The 17,348-nt window shown below is 43.0% G+C and overlaps 2 protein-coding genes and 1 pseudogene across 2 annotated transcripts; 1 reads left to right on the top strand and 2 right to left on the bottom strand.

Annotated features, from left to right (window-relative positions):
• Positions 1-10,244: 10,244 nt before the first annotated feature.
• Positions 10,245-11,999, bottom strand: LOC121975598 (scopoletin glucosyltransferase-like). Its single transcript, XM_042527339.1, has one exon. It carries the CDS (start codon positions 11,887-11,889, stop codon positions 10,381-10,383), a length of 1,509 nt encoding a protein of 502 aa, XP_042383273.1. The 5' UTR covers positions 11,890-11,999; the 3' UTR covers positions 10,245-10,380.
• Positions 12,000-14,120: 2,121 nt separating this feature from the next.
• On the bottom strand, positions 14,121-16,261 carry LOC121978414. The gene is made up of 2 exons (XM_042530762.1): positions 16,235-16,261; positions 14,121-14,825 (listed from the first exon to the last, which is right to left on the bottom strand). Exons 1-2 carry the CDS (start codon positions 16,259-16,261, stop codon positions 14,121-14,123), a joined length of 732 nt encoding a protein of 243 aa, XP_042386696.1.
• Positions 16,262-16,277: 16 nt separating this feature from the next.
• LOC121978413 lies at positions 16,278-17,107 on the top strand (annotated as a pseudogene).
• Positions 17,108-17,348: the final 241 nt, after the last annotated feature.

Here is a 17,348-nt window from a genome sequence, read left to right as displayed (position 1 = left end):
AAGGAAGTGTAGAGCAAATTGCTTAACACTTATGGGATACAATCGTTACTAGTGTAAACTAGGAGAGTACATTTGGATTTATGATGATAAAATTTTTCCCATTGGATATAGTCTTGGTAGTGTATGACATTGACTGGCAATGTCATACCACGGTGTGTATATTTTTCTTTTGAACCTAGAGCAGGGTTGTTACTGGATGATTAAGCTGCTTTATTTTGGGTTGCCTTTGATTGATGTATTCATGCTTGATACATATGCATGAATTTTGTTTAGATATACCGGTAACCCATGAGTGTTGGTAGCATAAGGTTGGTCTCTTTGATTGAGCTGGTATGCTGATTTTGCATGTATATCATGATTGTTTTGGGTTGTAGGAGTCCTGTGGTAGACTGTCCATTTGCAAGTAGTATATGTATCCATGTTCTGATATGGTTTGAAGGTTCCTTGTGGATCATAGATATGTAGTTGGGTGTATGTATCTGGAGGTATTATTGAAGATATCTTGTTGATTAAATCCGAGATGTAGTATAAGTACATCGGTGGTGTTTTGATGGAGGCATTTTGTCAATTTAATCTGAGTTGTGATATGTACATATGTGTTTGGTGGGGTATCTGAGGTATCTTTTTGATTATGTTTGATATGTGAGTGCACCTGGGTTAAGTATGCTTTATTGGAAGAATATGTTGGTTATACTCTTGGCATAGGTGTATATATGCCATGTGAGGTTGTTTGAGGTGTATTGTCGATTATACCTATGTTGATATATGCACACGGGTTTGGTATGCATTGTTGGAGGTAGCACGATGATTTATGCCTATGTTGTGAGTATGTTTGGTGTGTACTAGTTGGAGGATTATGTCGATTATACATATGTTGTGTATGCACGTGTGCCAGGTGTATGGTGGGTAGCATCATGATGATTCTACCTATGTTGAATGTAGAATGCTGAGTGTCTACATTATGTTATTGGTTGTATAACCCTGTCAACTAATTCTCCTATTAGTGGGTGACCAACCCACTAGGATGATGATAGAGTTGACTATGGATTTGATTTGTTTACTAGGTTGTTTATACCTTTGGCTGCCCACAGTGATATGTGGTCGAGTGATCTCGTGCAGCCTTTAGTTGGATAGTTAGGTGCCTTGGACACTTATGGATCGTTTGTGGTGGAGCGGAGCTCCCACATATACATATTTCGGATTGCTTGTAGCGGAGCATTGCTCCCATATCTATTGCAGATACATGTTATGGATTATTTGTAGTGGAGTGTTACTCCTACATATTGAGGATTTCTTGTGGTAGAGCGTTGCTCCCCCATATGTGGTATTTTCTGTGATGGAGCGTTGCTCTCACACTGGAGGATCTATGCTTAGGTGATTTTTATCGTTGGTGATCATATTTCAGACTTATTGTCAGAGATCTTATGGATAGGAATGTCTGTGATACGGACATTATGTGTCTTGGTTTTTGCCATATAGGCTTACAGTGCCTTAGATGTTTTCAGAGACTGGATGATTTTGGTATTCCCAGGATGTTTGGATCGGTTTCCATTGTCTTTGTTGACGATGTTGTGATTTATTTTGGATCCACAGTGAGTCACGCACATCATCTTTGCATAGTTCTAGAGATGTTTCGATGGAAATGTCTAGATGTGAAGATTAGTAGTGCGTATTTTGATTGTCTTCTGTGAAATGTTTGAGACACACGGTCACCAGTAGGAGTATACCGTGGTTCCACAGGAGATCGAGGTTGTTACCGTTGGAAGTAGACGGAGTCTATAGAAGAGGCTCATAACTTTCTTTGTTTGGCTCGATATTTCCGGAGATGCGTTGAGGGTTTCTCACGGATTGCTATGCCACTTACACGCCTGACCAGGAAAGGCGTGAAGTTTATTTAGACTGAGGATTTCAAGACCAGCTTCTAGGAGCTGAAGCGGAGATTAGTGTCGGCTCTAGTTTTGATTTTACCTTCTGGAGAGGACGAATTTGTCCTCTACACCGACGCGTCTCTACAGGGTATGAGTGCTGTTCTGATGCAGCACGGTAGAGTATTCTTATATGCTTCTCGATAGTTGAGGGAGTCTGAGAAGAAAATACTCAGTTCATGATCTGGAGTTGGCCGCTATTATTTTTGCCCTGAAGATTTGGCGGCAGTACCTGTATAATATTACATTGAGATTCTCACTGACCATCGGAGTCTCAAATATCTGTTCACTCAGAAGGAACTTAATCTTCGACCGAGGAGATAGATGGAGTTCCTGAAGGATTATGATTGTACCATTAGCTATCACCTGGGAAAAGCTAATGTGGTTGCCGATGCACTTAGCTAGAGGTCCAGAGGGACTTTAGCTTGCCACCGAGTTGTGGTCACAGATTTGATTCAGGATTTCTCTGAGTTAGACATTGAGGAGCAGGGACAGACAGAGCAGGGTATTCTTGTTACGATGGTTGCTCAGTCATTGATCAGGAAGAGAATCCGGGAGATCCAGTTGTTGAGACCTCATGGAGCTCAACGTGAGGCAAAGTGGTCCATATTATCAGCAGAGGATGTCAGAGGCATAAGACTGCCAGAAGTGTTATGCTGACCGGAGTCGGAGACCCTTAGAGTTCTCCATTTGCGACTAGGTATTTCTGCGAGTTTCACCCACGAAAAGGGGTGAAGAGATTGTCCTCAGAGGTAAGCTAGCTCAGCGATACATTGGACCTTTCCAGATCTCGGAAAGGATTGTAGCAGTAGCTTATCGGTTGGCACTATTGCCGTCCTTGGCAGGCGTTCACACCGTATTCCACGTATCTACGCTGAGGAGATACGTACCCGATCTGATACATGTGTTGATAGATAATCTCAGTTCTCCTTTCAGCCTGACGTCACCTATGAGGAGGTTCCGGTATGGATTCTAGACCGGAAAGAGCGTCAGTTGCGGAACAAGACTATCCGGCTGGTTAAAGTCGGATGACAGCATCATTCGGACGAGGATGCTACTTGGGAGTTCGAGGATACGATCCGAGCTCGATATCCCCATCTTTTCACTTGAGGTATGTGATTTATTTACCGTTCAACATTTATACTCTATATCTGTTGTTAGTACTTGCTGATGGTAGATAACGAAATTTGGGGACCAAATTTTTATTAGTAGGGGAGAATGTAAAATACCGGAAAATAGGCGAATATTAATAAGGGAATTTTCCGGAATTTTTGGAGATTTTTCGGGAATTTTTCGGAGCTCGTACGGACGAGTTGACGGGGATAAAAACGGGGTCCGGAAAAACCTGTTTAGGTTACCCTGTTTTAATGAGGAAAAGATTTATTTTCTTTTCCTTTTCCCTTTTCTTTTTCTTATTATTTTTCTTTATTTTTCGCCGTTTTCCTCCATTTCTTCTCCACGAAACCGCCGCGCCTCTCCTTGCCCTAATCTCCTCTGCGCCGACCCTAGCCGCCTCCTTTCTTCTTCTCGAGACCTTGTCGGCCACTAGGTTTAACCTAGCGTCACCGCACCTCTCCGATTCTCTGTGCCGGCGAACGAGCCTCCCTTCCTCCCCACGGCAGAGCACCACTTCTCCCCTGCCGCGACACCGAAGCCACCACCGCTGGCTCCTCCTTTCCTGCGCGCCGACGCAGATTTCTTGCTACTGCGAGCCCTAGCCGACTCCTTCCCGACGCCTTCTCTGCCCGAAGCCGATCACCTCTTCCTCAGCCCTACCGTCGGCCTTCTCATTTGTTGAGCGTCGGCAACCGACCAAACTCTTCTGCCCTAGATTGTCGTTGCACGGAGCAGCACAGACACACCACAGATCCCTCTGCCCTAGTTGGAATCCTCCCTTCTGTGGCCTAACTCCGAATTAGGTAAGGCAGATTTTGGGTAGGGTTGTTCACTGTAGGATTTTGATTTGGGCTCCTGTGATGAACCGATTTACGATTCATTTTGGTAAGTCACTGATTTTGTTGTCTTACTGTTGGAGCAGGGAAGAAACATTGCTGCTAGGGTTTTTGGGCGGTGATCACGCTGTTGTATTGCCACCGAAGAGTTATAGGGTTTGTTTTACTGTGGAGTGTTCTTGGTCCGGCAGCAGCCTTCCCTAGCAGTGGGTAAGTACAGATTTAGATGTGTTTTTGTGTTGAATCTGTGATGGATTATGTTATAGTAAGTCCTAATTAGAAGGTGGAACGATTAGGGTTAATTTCATTAACCCTAATTGATCAATGGATTAGGATTTAGTTTAGTTAATGAATGCATGATAGAATTAACTAAATTAAATATTATGACACAAGACTTTGACGCGAGACGGTATCTCGACGAGTATCTTGATTACTGGATTGGACCACTTTATTGGAGGCGGGTACTTTGACTTATGTCTTTTGATATGCATGATAAAGTGTCTAACATATAGCAAGAATTGTGTTTCCATTTGATTCGGTTGGTCACTACATGATCTGTTACATGTTGTTTGTTTATTTATTATGCACTGCATGTTATTATTTATCTGACCATACATGCTTTCGGTAGTGACCCAACCATGTGATACATCATGTTCAGGACCTAGGGTTTATATGATACCCTATCTGTTTGTGTACCTTCCATCTGATACATTGACTTGTGGTACACCTTTTATTTATGTATGGATCTTGCTATGCTATTCATGAGATTGCTATGCTTAGTATCATGCATCATGTTTGCATGCTGTGCGATTGTCGGCTCCACTATGGTTGAGCCCATCGCCAGCTACATGTACTGCACACACCACCACCACCCATGGATTAGGGGTATATCAGGCAGGTGTGTGGTGGTTCTGCTGTTTGGCTCCGTTGGTCAGGTGACTCAGCGTGGTAGCCGACAGTCAGTTCCGCTCTGTTTGGCTCCGTTGGCATTTAGTGTAGCAGCGTGGTAGCCGGCAGATGGTGGACTCTGTTTGGCTCCGTTGGTCAGGAGACTCAGCGTGGTAGCCGGCAGAGATTGTGTACCGGGAGATGAGAGCATTGAGCTCCCCCATTTATGATTTGGGGCCAGAGGACAGGAGTACTCCGACAGCATTCCGTCCACTCAGTCACTGTCAGGAGCAATGATGTCCGAGTGCACGGTCACCATATGCATTTATTGCATTTTATTGTTGTGATTGCTGCACTTATATGCTGCATTTGTATGGATGCATTTGATTGACATGCATACAGGATTATGATTTCTTCGGTCTGACGACCTGTTACCTTTGTACCTTGATTCCGGTTAGTACAGTTATCTCCTGATTTCGTTTCAGTTGCATTTATTCCTTCTTGTATTCAGGAGGCTGTACGCATGATTAGTGTTGTCTGTTATTTGTTTTATTATGCATATCAGTTGTACCTGCTGAGTGTTGGACTCACCCCATCTCCATTGTTGATATTTTCAGGTTGAGGCTGTCCGGAGCAGTTCTAGTCGCTGACCCCCCATCTGCACGTAGAGCCAGTTCTCTACTAGTTCGTTATTTGTTTTTATTTGGCCTTTTTCTATATCAAACTTTGTTTTAGTATTGTCTTTGGATTTTTCCTATGGATATTGTATGGAGTGATACCTTTTGATGGATTTTTGATATGATATTGGATTTCATTCTACTACGTGCCTGCCTGGATGGCAGAAGAGGAGAGTTCGTTGGATTTGAGCTTTACGAGTGTAGTGGAGTAGGGTGGATTTCGAGTCAGAGTCCTATTGTTATTGATTACTATTATTAACTGCGTGGTTGTGACAGCTAGAGGCTGAATATCTTTATAAACTGCGTGGTGTTTGTTTTAATTTGTGTTATTATTCCAGCTGCATGTGGCTGAGGTGTATAGTGCTTGTAGAAAAGTTTCAGATTGTGCGCCGTACAGGGGAGATGCTGCCGAAATTTCTTCGGACAGAGACTCCTCCGGGGCGTGACATCAGACCTCCAAAACATTACTGGTCAGGTCTCCAGATCGTTCTCTGGTCAGACCTCCAAAAAATTCCTTGGCTGAGCTCCATATCAAATCCCTGGTCAGGTCTCCAGATCGTTCTCTGGTCAGACCTCTAGAAATTTACTGGGCCGAGCTCTAGATCAAATCCTTGGTCAGGTATCCAAATCGTTCCCTGGTCAGACCTCCAAAGCATTCCTGGTCAGGTCTCCAGATCATTTTCTAGTCAAACCTCCAGATCAATTCCTGAGCAGACCTCCAGATCAAATCTCTGGTCAAGTCTCTAGATCGTTCCCTGGTCAGACCTCCAGAGCATCCCTGGTCAGGTCTCCAGATCGTTCCCTGGTCAGACCTCTAGAGCATTCCTGGTTAGGTCTCCAGATCGTTCTCTGGTCAGACCTCCAGATCAATTCCTAGGCAGATCTCCAGATCAAATCCTTGGTCAAGTCTCCAGATCGTTCCCTAGTTAGACCTCTAGGGAATCCCTGGTCAGGTCTCCAGATCGTTCCCTGGTCAGACCTCCAGAGCATTCCTGGTCAGGTCTCCAGATCGTTCTCTGGTCAAACCTCCAGATCAATTCCTGGGCAGATCTCTAGATCAAATTCCTGGGTTGATCTCTAGATCACAATGCTAAGAAGACCCCCGGACTTTCTCCCCAGCGCGAGTTATAAGTGAGCTTGCTCTCACACCTCAATACTCTCGCCCCAGCGCGAGTTATAAGTGAGCATGCTCTCATGCCTAACGACCTCTCGGTCGGTATTCCAGACTCTCGCCCCATCGCGAGTTATAAGTGAGCTTGCCCTCACGCCTTCAAACCCTCTCCCCAGTGCGAGTTATAAGTGAGCTTACTCTCACGTCTACAGACTCTCGCCCTAGTGCGAGTTATAAGTGAGCATGCTCTCACGCCCAACGACCTCTCGGTCGGGATTCCAAACTCTTGTCCCAGTGCGAGTTATAAGTGAGCCAGCTCTCACGACCAATGATCTCTCGGTCGGGATTCCAGACTCTCACCCCAGAATGAGTTATAAGTGAGCATGCTCACACGCCAAACGACCTCTCGGTCGGTAGTCCAGACTCTTGCTCCAGTGCGAGTTATAAGTGAGCTTGCTCTCACGCCTCTAGACTCTCGCCCCGGTGCAAGTTATAAGTGAGCATGCTCTCACGCCCAACGACCTCTCGGTCGGGATTCCAGATTCTCGCCCCAACGCGGGTTATAAGTGAGCATATTCTCTGACCAATGACCTCTCGGTCGGGATTCTAGACTCTCGCCCCAGCACGAGTTATAAGTGAGCATGCTCTCACGACCAACGACCTCTCGGTCGATATTCCAGACCCTCTCCCCGGTGCAAGTTATTCGCAAGCAGCAACTTTACAGTTAAACTTTTCAGACTCATGCCTCAGCGCAAGCTACAAGCAAGAATATTCTCATATTTAATGATTCATTGGCTGGTTTTCCACACTCTTGTTCTCGAGTGACTTTGCGATGAGCAAGACTTGCTCTCACCCTCCTCAAAGTTCACTTAAGAAATAGAAATAACAAGGAAGAAAAGGAAACGCAAGAGAAAGACAAGAACTCAACCAAATCGCCATTTATTCGATCAAGTTTGAGAGACATTCTTCAAAGTTCATATCATTACACTAGGAATATAAGTAGTCCCAACCCTCTTTCAAATAGCAGTAGCAGGTCGGCACTTGGGGCAAGATCAATCTGCCTGACCTGCCCGTTCCAAATGAGCTCGCACTTGGGTCAACTCCTCCTTGAGGCACTGAAGGGTACGATGTTGTTGGGCAATGATTTCATCTCTCATCCGACTTTCTTCTTGGAGAAGTGTTAGAGAATCTTCATGTTTTACCTTCAAATAGGTAATAAATTGAGTCTGGCTCTCCAGATCTGAATGAGCCTTATGTTTCAAGGCCGCTTCAGCTTGAGTCCGGGACTTAGTGGCTAGCCAAAGTTCTTCCATTTCTCGACGAAGGGAGGACTGAAGATCCCTGCTTTGCGTCATCTCAAATGAGACCTCATCCTTCTTGGCAAATAATTGAGTCAGATGAGTAAGTTGTTGGCGCAAAGATGACATCTCGTCGAACTCCACGATGGATTCCATGGTGCAAAGAGGTTAGCAAGGAAAGAATAAGGGCATAAGAGGAGTCAACCCTTTTTAAAGAGAGAGATATGAAGAGTCATCCTCGAAGCGTGCAATGGCATATGAGAAATAGTGTCGCATTCAAGGACATGTTACATATCCAAAGATCTGGGAACTGACATAGCGGCGCAGACATTTGGGAAGTGGCGTAGCCTTTGAGAACATGATAAATTTCCAAAGACCTGGGGGAAAGGAATAATAGCTAAAGGTGCAATGGCAAGGCTAAGTGAAACCAGAGTCTGGGTCTAGTCAGTCGAACCTGAGCTTCCTTTAACTAGACTTGGGGGGGGGGAACTTGTGATACGGTGTATAATAGTAGGGTCCGGTCGTCAGAAGTCAAGGGGACGTGGCAGTCAGAAGTCAAGTAGAGGTGACAGTCAGAAGTCAAAGGGGCGTGACAGTCAGAAGTTAAGGAGATGGGACACTCAACATACGGAGTAGGGCCACCCAGGGCCATCTTGCATGTAAAGCCAGGGCAGGTTCTACCGGTCAGGAAACCAGGTCTACAACAGAACGAGTAATCAAGACGAAGTCTGACCTATCTTCACCGGTCGGGTTTCCTCAAGCTAGCTCGCATAAACAGACTTATCATTCTCGATCGGGTCTGAATCATGATAGCAGGGAGAAAGGGGCTCTAGTCGCGTCCTTCCGTCCATCCAGTCTATTCATCAGCATTTAGCACATTGACCCGGGCTGCCTCGATCACACCCGGACGAGATAGAAGGCGCTATGCGACAACAGGTCAAGGAATCGTAACCACCTGTCAGAGAATAACTACTGCATATTAGGGAATATTCCAACGGTTGGGGTCAACTGCAAATAGAATCTTCCTCCAGTCTATAGGAGAAGGCCACGTGTCCTCCACCACCCGACAAAGTCCTGACACCCGAAATCCTCTGGCATGGGTTAATCTCTAGAAGCTACGCACTGTCATATAAAAAGGGGGCGTCCTCTCCCTTGTGCAGGTACGCTCACTAGCATACTTGTCTTATGCTTTTCTTCTTCCTTCGTACACTGTTCTTTTAGGGAAAAAGTATCTGACTTGAGCGTCGGAGGGCCTACTCCGGGGACTTTTACCCTGGTTCTTGGCTTCTAACGTTCCGTGTGCTTGTCTAAGTGTGCGTAGAGTTCTAGTACCGCCGGCTCAGGTCCAGTAGTCCTTCAGGGCCACGTGGGGGTCCGTTCTCCGAAGCTCGCACGACCGTAGCATCATAGTCTTTCCTCTGTCAACGCCAGCGACATCTCATCCAGCCTTCATCCGACTCAGATTTCGGACAGGATCATACATGTATTTACCTCCCTCTATATTTGTGAGATCGGCACTAAGAAAGTCGTTAAGATAGCACGAATCTATCTTTATTTAAAAGCAATGGAATAGAATTTGATTGGAGTGGAAGTGTCATTGTTATAGCGTCATGTCTTCTCAATCTTGTGCTCCTGAGAAAGTGGAAGAAAGAGGAGGAAGTAAAATGAAAAGATCTTTCAAGGAATTTAAGGGATGATGGTGTCAAAAAAAAAACTCTAGGTCAATGGTAATCACAAGTTCTGTCAAGATAATCTATAAATTCTTAAGGATCTCCCCTTAAATAAGATAATAAATTTGTTATCAATCCATAAATAATAACAAATGAGGTTAAAATTTTTTATACATTTAATCCACATTTGATAATCTAAAATCTAGTAAATTTAAGTTAGATGAGTTTCATAGATTAGACTTTTACTTATATACACTTATAATTAACTCCACTAATAACCAACGGACTAAAGAAGTAACAATTCGAAACACTCAAAGAGACTCTCAAAGAACTCTCTTTTTATTTTTATGTTTTTTCATCATCGCTCAAGCTTATTCTCAATCTGCGATCTCAGTGGACATATGGGCATCTGCAATCCACCACCAGACAAGCAACGGCAAATGAAACTGCAATTTGCCCTAAATTGTTTAGAATTTTTGGGAAATAGACCTACTCTTGTTTTTTCTGCAAAAATTAAAAAGAAAAAGAAAAAAAACAAAATTTAACGAAATGAAAAATGCATTTCATAATTAGTATAAAACGACGTTCAAGCCGCGTTTCCCTAAATTACGCGTGGCAGTTGGCACTGATATTTTCGTCCAAAGAATTTTGCAAGCTAATTTGCCAGTCGATAATATTTATTATTATTATTTGGCTTTAATATATAAACTTCTCTAAAACAATAAATTTTTAAAAAAAAGAAGTGCGTGCCTTTTTAGATTCATAATAATTAAGATAAGCATTAAGGCATCGGGTACCAATAGAATCCATACTTATCGTCATACATTTTTATTAATAGCGACTAAATTGGAGTAATTGATTAAGCTAATTGGCTCTCCACCGTTCCACGGCGGCCCGCTGCCACCAGTTCGTCGATCAGATTCTCCAAATCTTGCTGCGACGACCCGCCCTCCTCCACAGCCGCCCTCGCCGCCGCCGCTAATTCCGTGGCCTTCTTCGCGGCCTCTTCCCTCCCTCCGCCCGCCTCCATGAACCGCGTGACAGCCGAGGCTATGGCCTCCCGCGGTACCACCGTCTTCTCCGCTTCGGCCTCGGCGCGCGGCCCCTCCCACACCCGCCGTCCCGCGCCGACCACTTCCACCACCAGCCGCTCGTTGATGAACTGCTCGAATACCAGCGGCCACGTCAGCATCGGCACCCCGGCGGTGACGGCTTCAAGAACAGAGTTCCATCCGCAGTGGGTGAGGAAGGCCCCCACGGCCCGGTGGCCGAGGATGGCCACCTGCGGTACCCAGCCCCGGGCAACCAGTCCCCTCTCCTTCACCCTTTCCTCCCATCCCTCCTCCATCCATTCGTTCTCCTCCGCCGCCCTCACCGCCCACAGGAACGGCCGGCCCGAGGCTTCCAGCCCAGCAGCTAGCTCCCGCTGCTGCTCGTCCGTGAAGAAGCACCAGCTCCCGAAGCACACAAACACCACCGACCCCTCCTCCCGCTCATCCAACCACCGCAGGCACTCCTTTCCGGTCGCCTCCCCTGTTTCGCCTCCTCCCCGCTCGATGCCTGCATTGGCGGCCAGCGCGACAGGGCCCACGAACCAGGCGCGCCGGGCGTCCGCCCGGCGGTACTCCTCGCAGTACTCGCCTTCGAGGCCGCTGAAGGTGTTGACCACCACGCCGTGACACTTCAGCTGCGCCTGCTTCATCCGATCCCACGCGGCGGTCATGTGATTGGGCGCCTTTAAAAAGCTGGGGAGCTCCGCCCGCGGGATGGAAATCGACCTCCCTGGCAGACCCGGGACGGTCACGATCGGAGTAGGACTACTACTCCCATTGTTGATGGCTAGCTCCGACCGGATGCGGAAGAGGTTGTTCATGACGAGCTGGGGGAAGCAGCCGACGGCGTGGAAGGTAATGCGAGGGATGCCGAGGTCAGCGGCGATGGAAGTGGTCCACCAGTAGGGGATGTCGGTGACCACGGCGTCGGGGCGGTGGAGTCGGATGAGTTCGTCGTGGACGGACTGGGCGAGCTCGACGGCCTTGTGGACGCGCCAGGTGTCAGAGGCGGGGGCGGTAGCGATGTTCTCAACACCATCGGGGAGCCCGACGGAAGGGAAGGGGAAGAGGAGGAGGCGGACGGAGCGGCCAGCGGCGGCGGAGCGGTCGAGGGTGGAACGGATGAGGTCGGCGTTGGCGGGTGTGAGGACGAGTGTGGGCTCGACTCCGGGCCGACCGGCGAAAAGGCAGGCAAGGTCAACCATGGGAATCATGTGGCCGGACGCGAAGAAGGGGATGAAGAAGACGCGGATGGGCGCGGTCTCGGTGACAGCGGCTCCATCGTCGGAGGTGGCAGAGAAGGATGCGGCGGCCATGGCGGAATGGATTAACAATGTGTAGACAAGGACAATGGTATTGATGGAGGAGGAGTTGATGAGCAGAGCGAGCGCCACTCAGGCCATTTCTCCGGCGCCATATATATAGAGAAATTATAGGGAGGACGAGAGGTTACAAGGCGGCCGCGACTTTGCTTTGCCAGCCACGTTTGAATGATCCCAATTTAATTGCGATTTTCTTATTGCAAATTTATGAAGTTCAACTTATATTTATAATTTATTTAAAACATTAAGGTAATACGTTAAATTTATTTATTTTTAACATATTAGAAAAAAGTCAATATGGTAAAAATAAATATTAATATTAATTATTTTTAACATATTTGCTATGGGGAAGAAATCTCATTGCGGTGATACAGAAATAGAAATTCAGCTTGCAATCCAGGAGATGACGTCGAAATCTTCTACTAGCTATCTTCTCGCGACAAGATGATTCTTGCATAGAATAATATGCGTCGGAGGAATCAAGAGTGCTCCTTACGATTAATTCGACCCTGCCCCTAAGGCCACCGCTCTCACCTCTCACCTCTCACCTCTCACCTCTCACCAGGAGATGGGTGGGGTCCATCTGGGAATCTGTGGGGCCCACTCCCTTTGTGAGAGGTGGGGGCAATGCGGAGGGGCAGGATCAAATTAACCGCTCCTTACAAAACGCACTTCTTTATAACCTATATCATAATAATTTCTGTGTCCCATTCCTTAGGAACTCAGGAACTAAAGAGCTAAAAACTCGAGACAGCTCAAAGTTGATTCGATCGTCCTCTAAGGGCATCTTTAATGGAGATTTATCACTCTTTCAAATATATAGACATGAGGAGAAATATTCACTCTGTCAAATATCTTTTATTATTGTAAGGATATTTTGAGAAGTCAATAGAAATCATTAGACATAATTTTATATCGGATGATTTTATAAGATGGTATGTAAGTAGGCTCCATTAGGAATAATGATTATTTTATTATATAATTTGAGATATTTAAAAGATATTTAATAGGTGGAATTTATAGATATTTGATTGAGGGGATATTTAATTGTAAGATTTAGGATATTTGATTGATGATGTGAACATAAGAACCATAAATATTTGAGAGAAATATTTAATGTTATTATGGATACTCTAAGGGTATCTCCAATCCATCACCAAAACACCAAATTTGGTGTCAATTTGACACCAAATTGCTTCAACCCATACACCAAAACTCATCCCAAATATGGTGATGTGAATAGTGACAAAAGGTGGAACCGCCACCCTAGCGGCCCCCTGACCCCGACCCCACAAGATTTCAGAGGGAGTAAATCACGGTTAATGCTGGGCAGGATAGGTGACTGGGGGTCGAAGGAATTTTTGGCACAGCAGACCAGGGTTTTATCCCCGAGTTAGATATTTGATTGATGATGTGAACATAAGAACCATAAATATTTGAGAGAAATATTTAATGTTATTATGGATACTCTAAGGGCATCTCCAATCCATCACCAAAACATCAAATTTGGTGTCAATTTGACACCAAATTGCTTCAACCCATACACCAAAATTCATCCCAAATATGGTGATGTGAATAGTGACAAAAGGTGGAACTGCCACCCTAGCGGCCCCTTGGCCCCGACCCCACAAGATTCTAGAGGGAGTAAATCACGGTTAATTCCAGGGCAGAATGTGAATGGTGATGTGAATAGTGCAACACCATATTGGTGTTGCACTATTCACATCACCATATTTGGTGATGGAGAGATTTGTTTTTTATTTTTATTATATTATTATAAAATCAAATGTAATTAATTAATAATTATTATTTTCTTTATCTTTATTTATAGTATAATTAAATGTAATTATTATTTATTATAAATTTAAATTAAGTGCATTTAATAGAATATTTAAATTTTATTATGTATATTTGTAAATATTTAATTTATTAAAATTATTATTTTAATTTTATTTAATATATTTTAATTATAATTACATTTATAAATTATCACTAATTTCATAAACATAGTACAATAAAATATTAAAATTTTTGATATGCATAAATATACAATACATTACCCATTACATTGACACACAAAATAAAGATAGTAATGACATTAAATTAAAATATTACTAATACAAACTTAAAAACATAATTAACTAAGCTTAACAAACAAGTACATGGTACAAACGATACTAATAAAGCACACATAAACTTAAAATTACTTTAATAATATTATAATACTAATATTCAGGAAGATCACTTCCCATTCCGCTAAAATAATTATGAAATTGCCCAAAAATATTCGAAGGATTCTGAGATTCTTGATCTTCACCTTGATATTGATTAAGTTGTGATCCTTCTCCCTGTATTTGAGATGTTTGAGATCCTTCTCCTTGATGTGCAACTGAATGAGATCCTTGTACTTGTATTCTCTTTTGCATAATTCTAATTTGCTCGTTGCGAATATATTCACGCATCATCGGGTTAGAGATCGAGTTCAAATCTTTGAATAAAATTTTGGTTTCTTCCTTGTAAAGCATAGTATCTGCTATTTTTGTAGTAGCAACAGTACTTGCATTCATTGCCTCAACAAGTTGAGCATTAATATTAATTACCTTTGCAATTTGTTCATCATTCTTTTTCTTCATTTTTGCTTTTTTCACCCCTGGAGGTCGTTTAATAGAACTACCACCGCTATTTGAATCAGTGATATTAAGATCAAAAGCAGACACACAAAGAGATGAAGGTGTATGAAATGCTTCATCGGAGAATTGTTGTTCAGATGAACCAGCATTAGCATTTTGTTGTCGCGATTTCATGGATGCAGTATTCATAGTGTCAGTGCCAAATTTTTCAATCTCTTTGAGAATATTCCAGACATGATCAAATTTGAAACCCTTTGTGTATTTTGGGTCTTCTGCAAATAACATTTTGGCACGAGTTAACTGCAAGAAAATAATTGAACATCAGTTATGAAGATAATAATATGTATTAATAAATTTAGACTTAGATTTAAAAATTTAGATAGTCTAAAATAAATATGAGCATAGTAACTTACAATATCTTATTCCGATGCTCCACTAGGATTCAGATGTTCGATTTGTCGAATGCAACCTTGCATTTTGGATACTGAACTTAGCATAAGAAGCATTCTTTTTTGCAAAGATCTAGGCGGTCGGCTATGATGCGCAAAATTTGGATATGCATGAAACTCTTTCTCAACTCTTGCCCAGAATTGATCCTTCGACTGGTTGATCCCAATGATTGGATTTTGTGAAATATGAAGGTAAACATAACATAAGTGTTTATCTTCTTCAAATGAGTATGAAGCTTGTCGGGGGGTTGCACTCATTTTAGTAGAAGAGAAACCCTCACAAAAATTGTTGACATACAATGTGTTATACCAATATCTGGTAAGCCATTATATAGTGAAAAAAATGTGAATATAAAATTATGCAAATTTTGATTCAGTGTCATGTCACATCGTCTGCCAAACTTGTCCCGATGTTGTCATTGTTGTGTCACGTCATCTGTGCATATTTGTCCAAATGTGTTCATTATTAGGTCACGTCATCTGGGCACACAAAAATATGTGTTCAATGCCCGGTCACGTCACCTGCCAAACTTGTCCCGATGTTGTCATTGTTGTGTCACGTCATCTGTGCATATTTGTCCAAATGTGTTCATTGTTAGGTCACGTCATCTCGGCACACAAAAATGTGTATTCAATGCCCGGTCACGTCGCCTGCCAAACTTGTCCCGATGTTGTCATTGTTGTGTCACGTCATCTATGCATATTTGTCCAAATGTGTTCATTGTTAGGTCACGTCATCTGGGCACACAAAAATGTGTGTTCAATGCCCGGTCACGTCGCCTGCTAAACTTGTCCCGATGTTGTCATTGTTGTGTCATGTCATCTGTGCATATTTGTCCAAATGTGTTCATTGTTAGGTCATGTCATCTGGGCACACAAAAATATGTGTTCAATGCCCGGTCACGTCGCCTGCCAAACTTGTCCTGATGTTGTCATTGTTGTGTTACGTCATCTGTGCATATTTGTCCAAATGTGTTCATTGTTAGGTCACGTCATCTGGGCACACAAAAATGTGTGTTTAATGCCCAGTCACTTCGCCTGCCAAACTTGTCCCGATGTTGTCATTGTTGTGTCATGCCATCTGTGCATATTTGTCCAAATGTGTTCATTGTTAGGTCACATCATCTGGGCACACAAAAATGTGTTTTCAATGTCCGGTCATGTCGCTTGCTAAACTTGTCTTGATGTTGTCATTGTTGTGTCACGTCATCTGTGTATATTTGTCCAAATGTGTTTATAACATACATTATAAATACATACCCCATAAGCAACATGTACCTCATCCATTCAATTATCTCAGAAAATGGATAACAATATTGAAGGTTCATCAAATTTATCATCTTCAAGCTCTGATGATGATAACTATGGAGAAAGTTTTAGTGCAAGGCAACAACTGATCGCTCAGGTGATTTCTACCAATAATCAAATTGTCTTAAATTATCTCAATGAAGGAAGCAACAAAAGCAGGCATCGAGGCTCAATTCCTGGTCATAAGATGATCAATCGTAATCGTGAAGTTGCTGATCGTAATCTATTCAATGATTATTTCGCCGAAAATGCATTGTATAATGATGTAATGTTTTGAAGAAGATTCAGAATGAGTCTTCTCATCTTTTTGCTAATCTTGCTGCAGGTATTACAATTCCTGCTCATTATGTCATTCAAGGAAAAGAGTACAATATGGGTTACTATTTAGCTGATGGTATATATCCAAAATGGTCAACACTTGTTCAAACGATTCATGCTCCACAAGGTCGAAAGAATAAATTATTTGCAATGAAGTAAGAAGCGTGTAGAAAGGATGTTGAGCGAGCATTTGGCGTGCTCCAATCACGCTTTGCAATTGTTGCAGGACCTTCACGTTTTTGGCAGAAAAATATTTTACATGATATACTGACATCATGTATTATTATGCATAATATGATAATTGAAGATGAACGTGATTTAAATGCACCAATCGTGCAACACTTTGAGGTGCCGACTCCAGATGTTGAGCCCACAGGAGATGATGGTACTCGATTTTAAGAGTTTCTAGCTCGATACAGACAAATCAAAGACAAAGAAGCTCATATTGCCCTTCGAAATGCATTAATTGAGCATTTATGGGAACAATATAGTAATTCTGAAAGTTAAAGTCTTGTAATATTGTATTTTCAATTAAGTATCCTTGTTTGTTTTAAATATAAAATAGTAAAATATTTTATCCTAATTGTGTGTGATTTTATAATATTTTTAAAATATATTTATGCCTGAGTAATTATATAATAAAATTAAAAATAAAAATTATATATATATACAGTTTTGTTAAAATGCGGACTTCTGCATGCGGACTCATCCGCGACCTACAGATTTTGCTTTTTTTTTTTTTATATAT

Source organism: Zingiber officinale, chromosome 4B (assembly GCF_018446385.1).
Source record: "Zingiber officinale cultivar Zhangliang chromosome 4B, Zo_v1.1, whole genome shotgun sequence".
NCBI lineage: Eukaryota > Viridiplantae > Streptophyta > Magnoliopsida > Zingiberales > Zingiberaceae > Zingiber > Zingiber officinale.
This window is presented reverse-complemented; position numbering and strand designations above follow the sequence as displayed.

Bases quoted from the DNA above. Each gene is read 5' to 3' on its own strand.
- LOC121975598 (XM_042527339.1), bottom strand. From the start codon at position 11,889: ATGGCCGCCGCATCCTTCTCTGCCACCTCCGACGATGGAGCCGCTGTC.
- LOC121978414 (XM_042530762.1), bottom strand. From the start codon at position 16,261: ATGGATGAGGTACATGTTGCTTATGGG. The intron at 14,826-16,234 runs GTATGTATTTAT...ATTTTCTTGCAG, and splicing joins AGGTACATGTTGCTTATGGG to TTAACTCGTGCCAAAATGTT.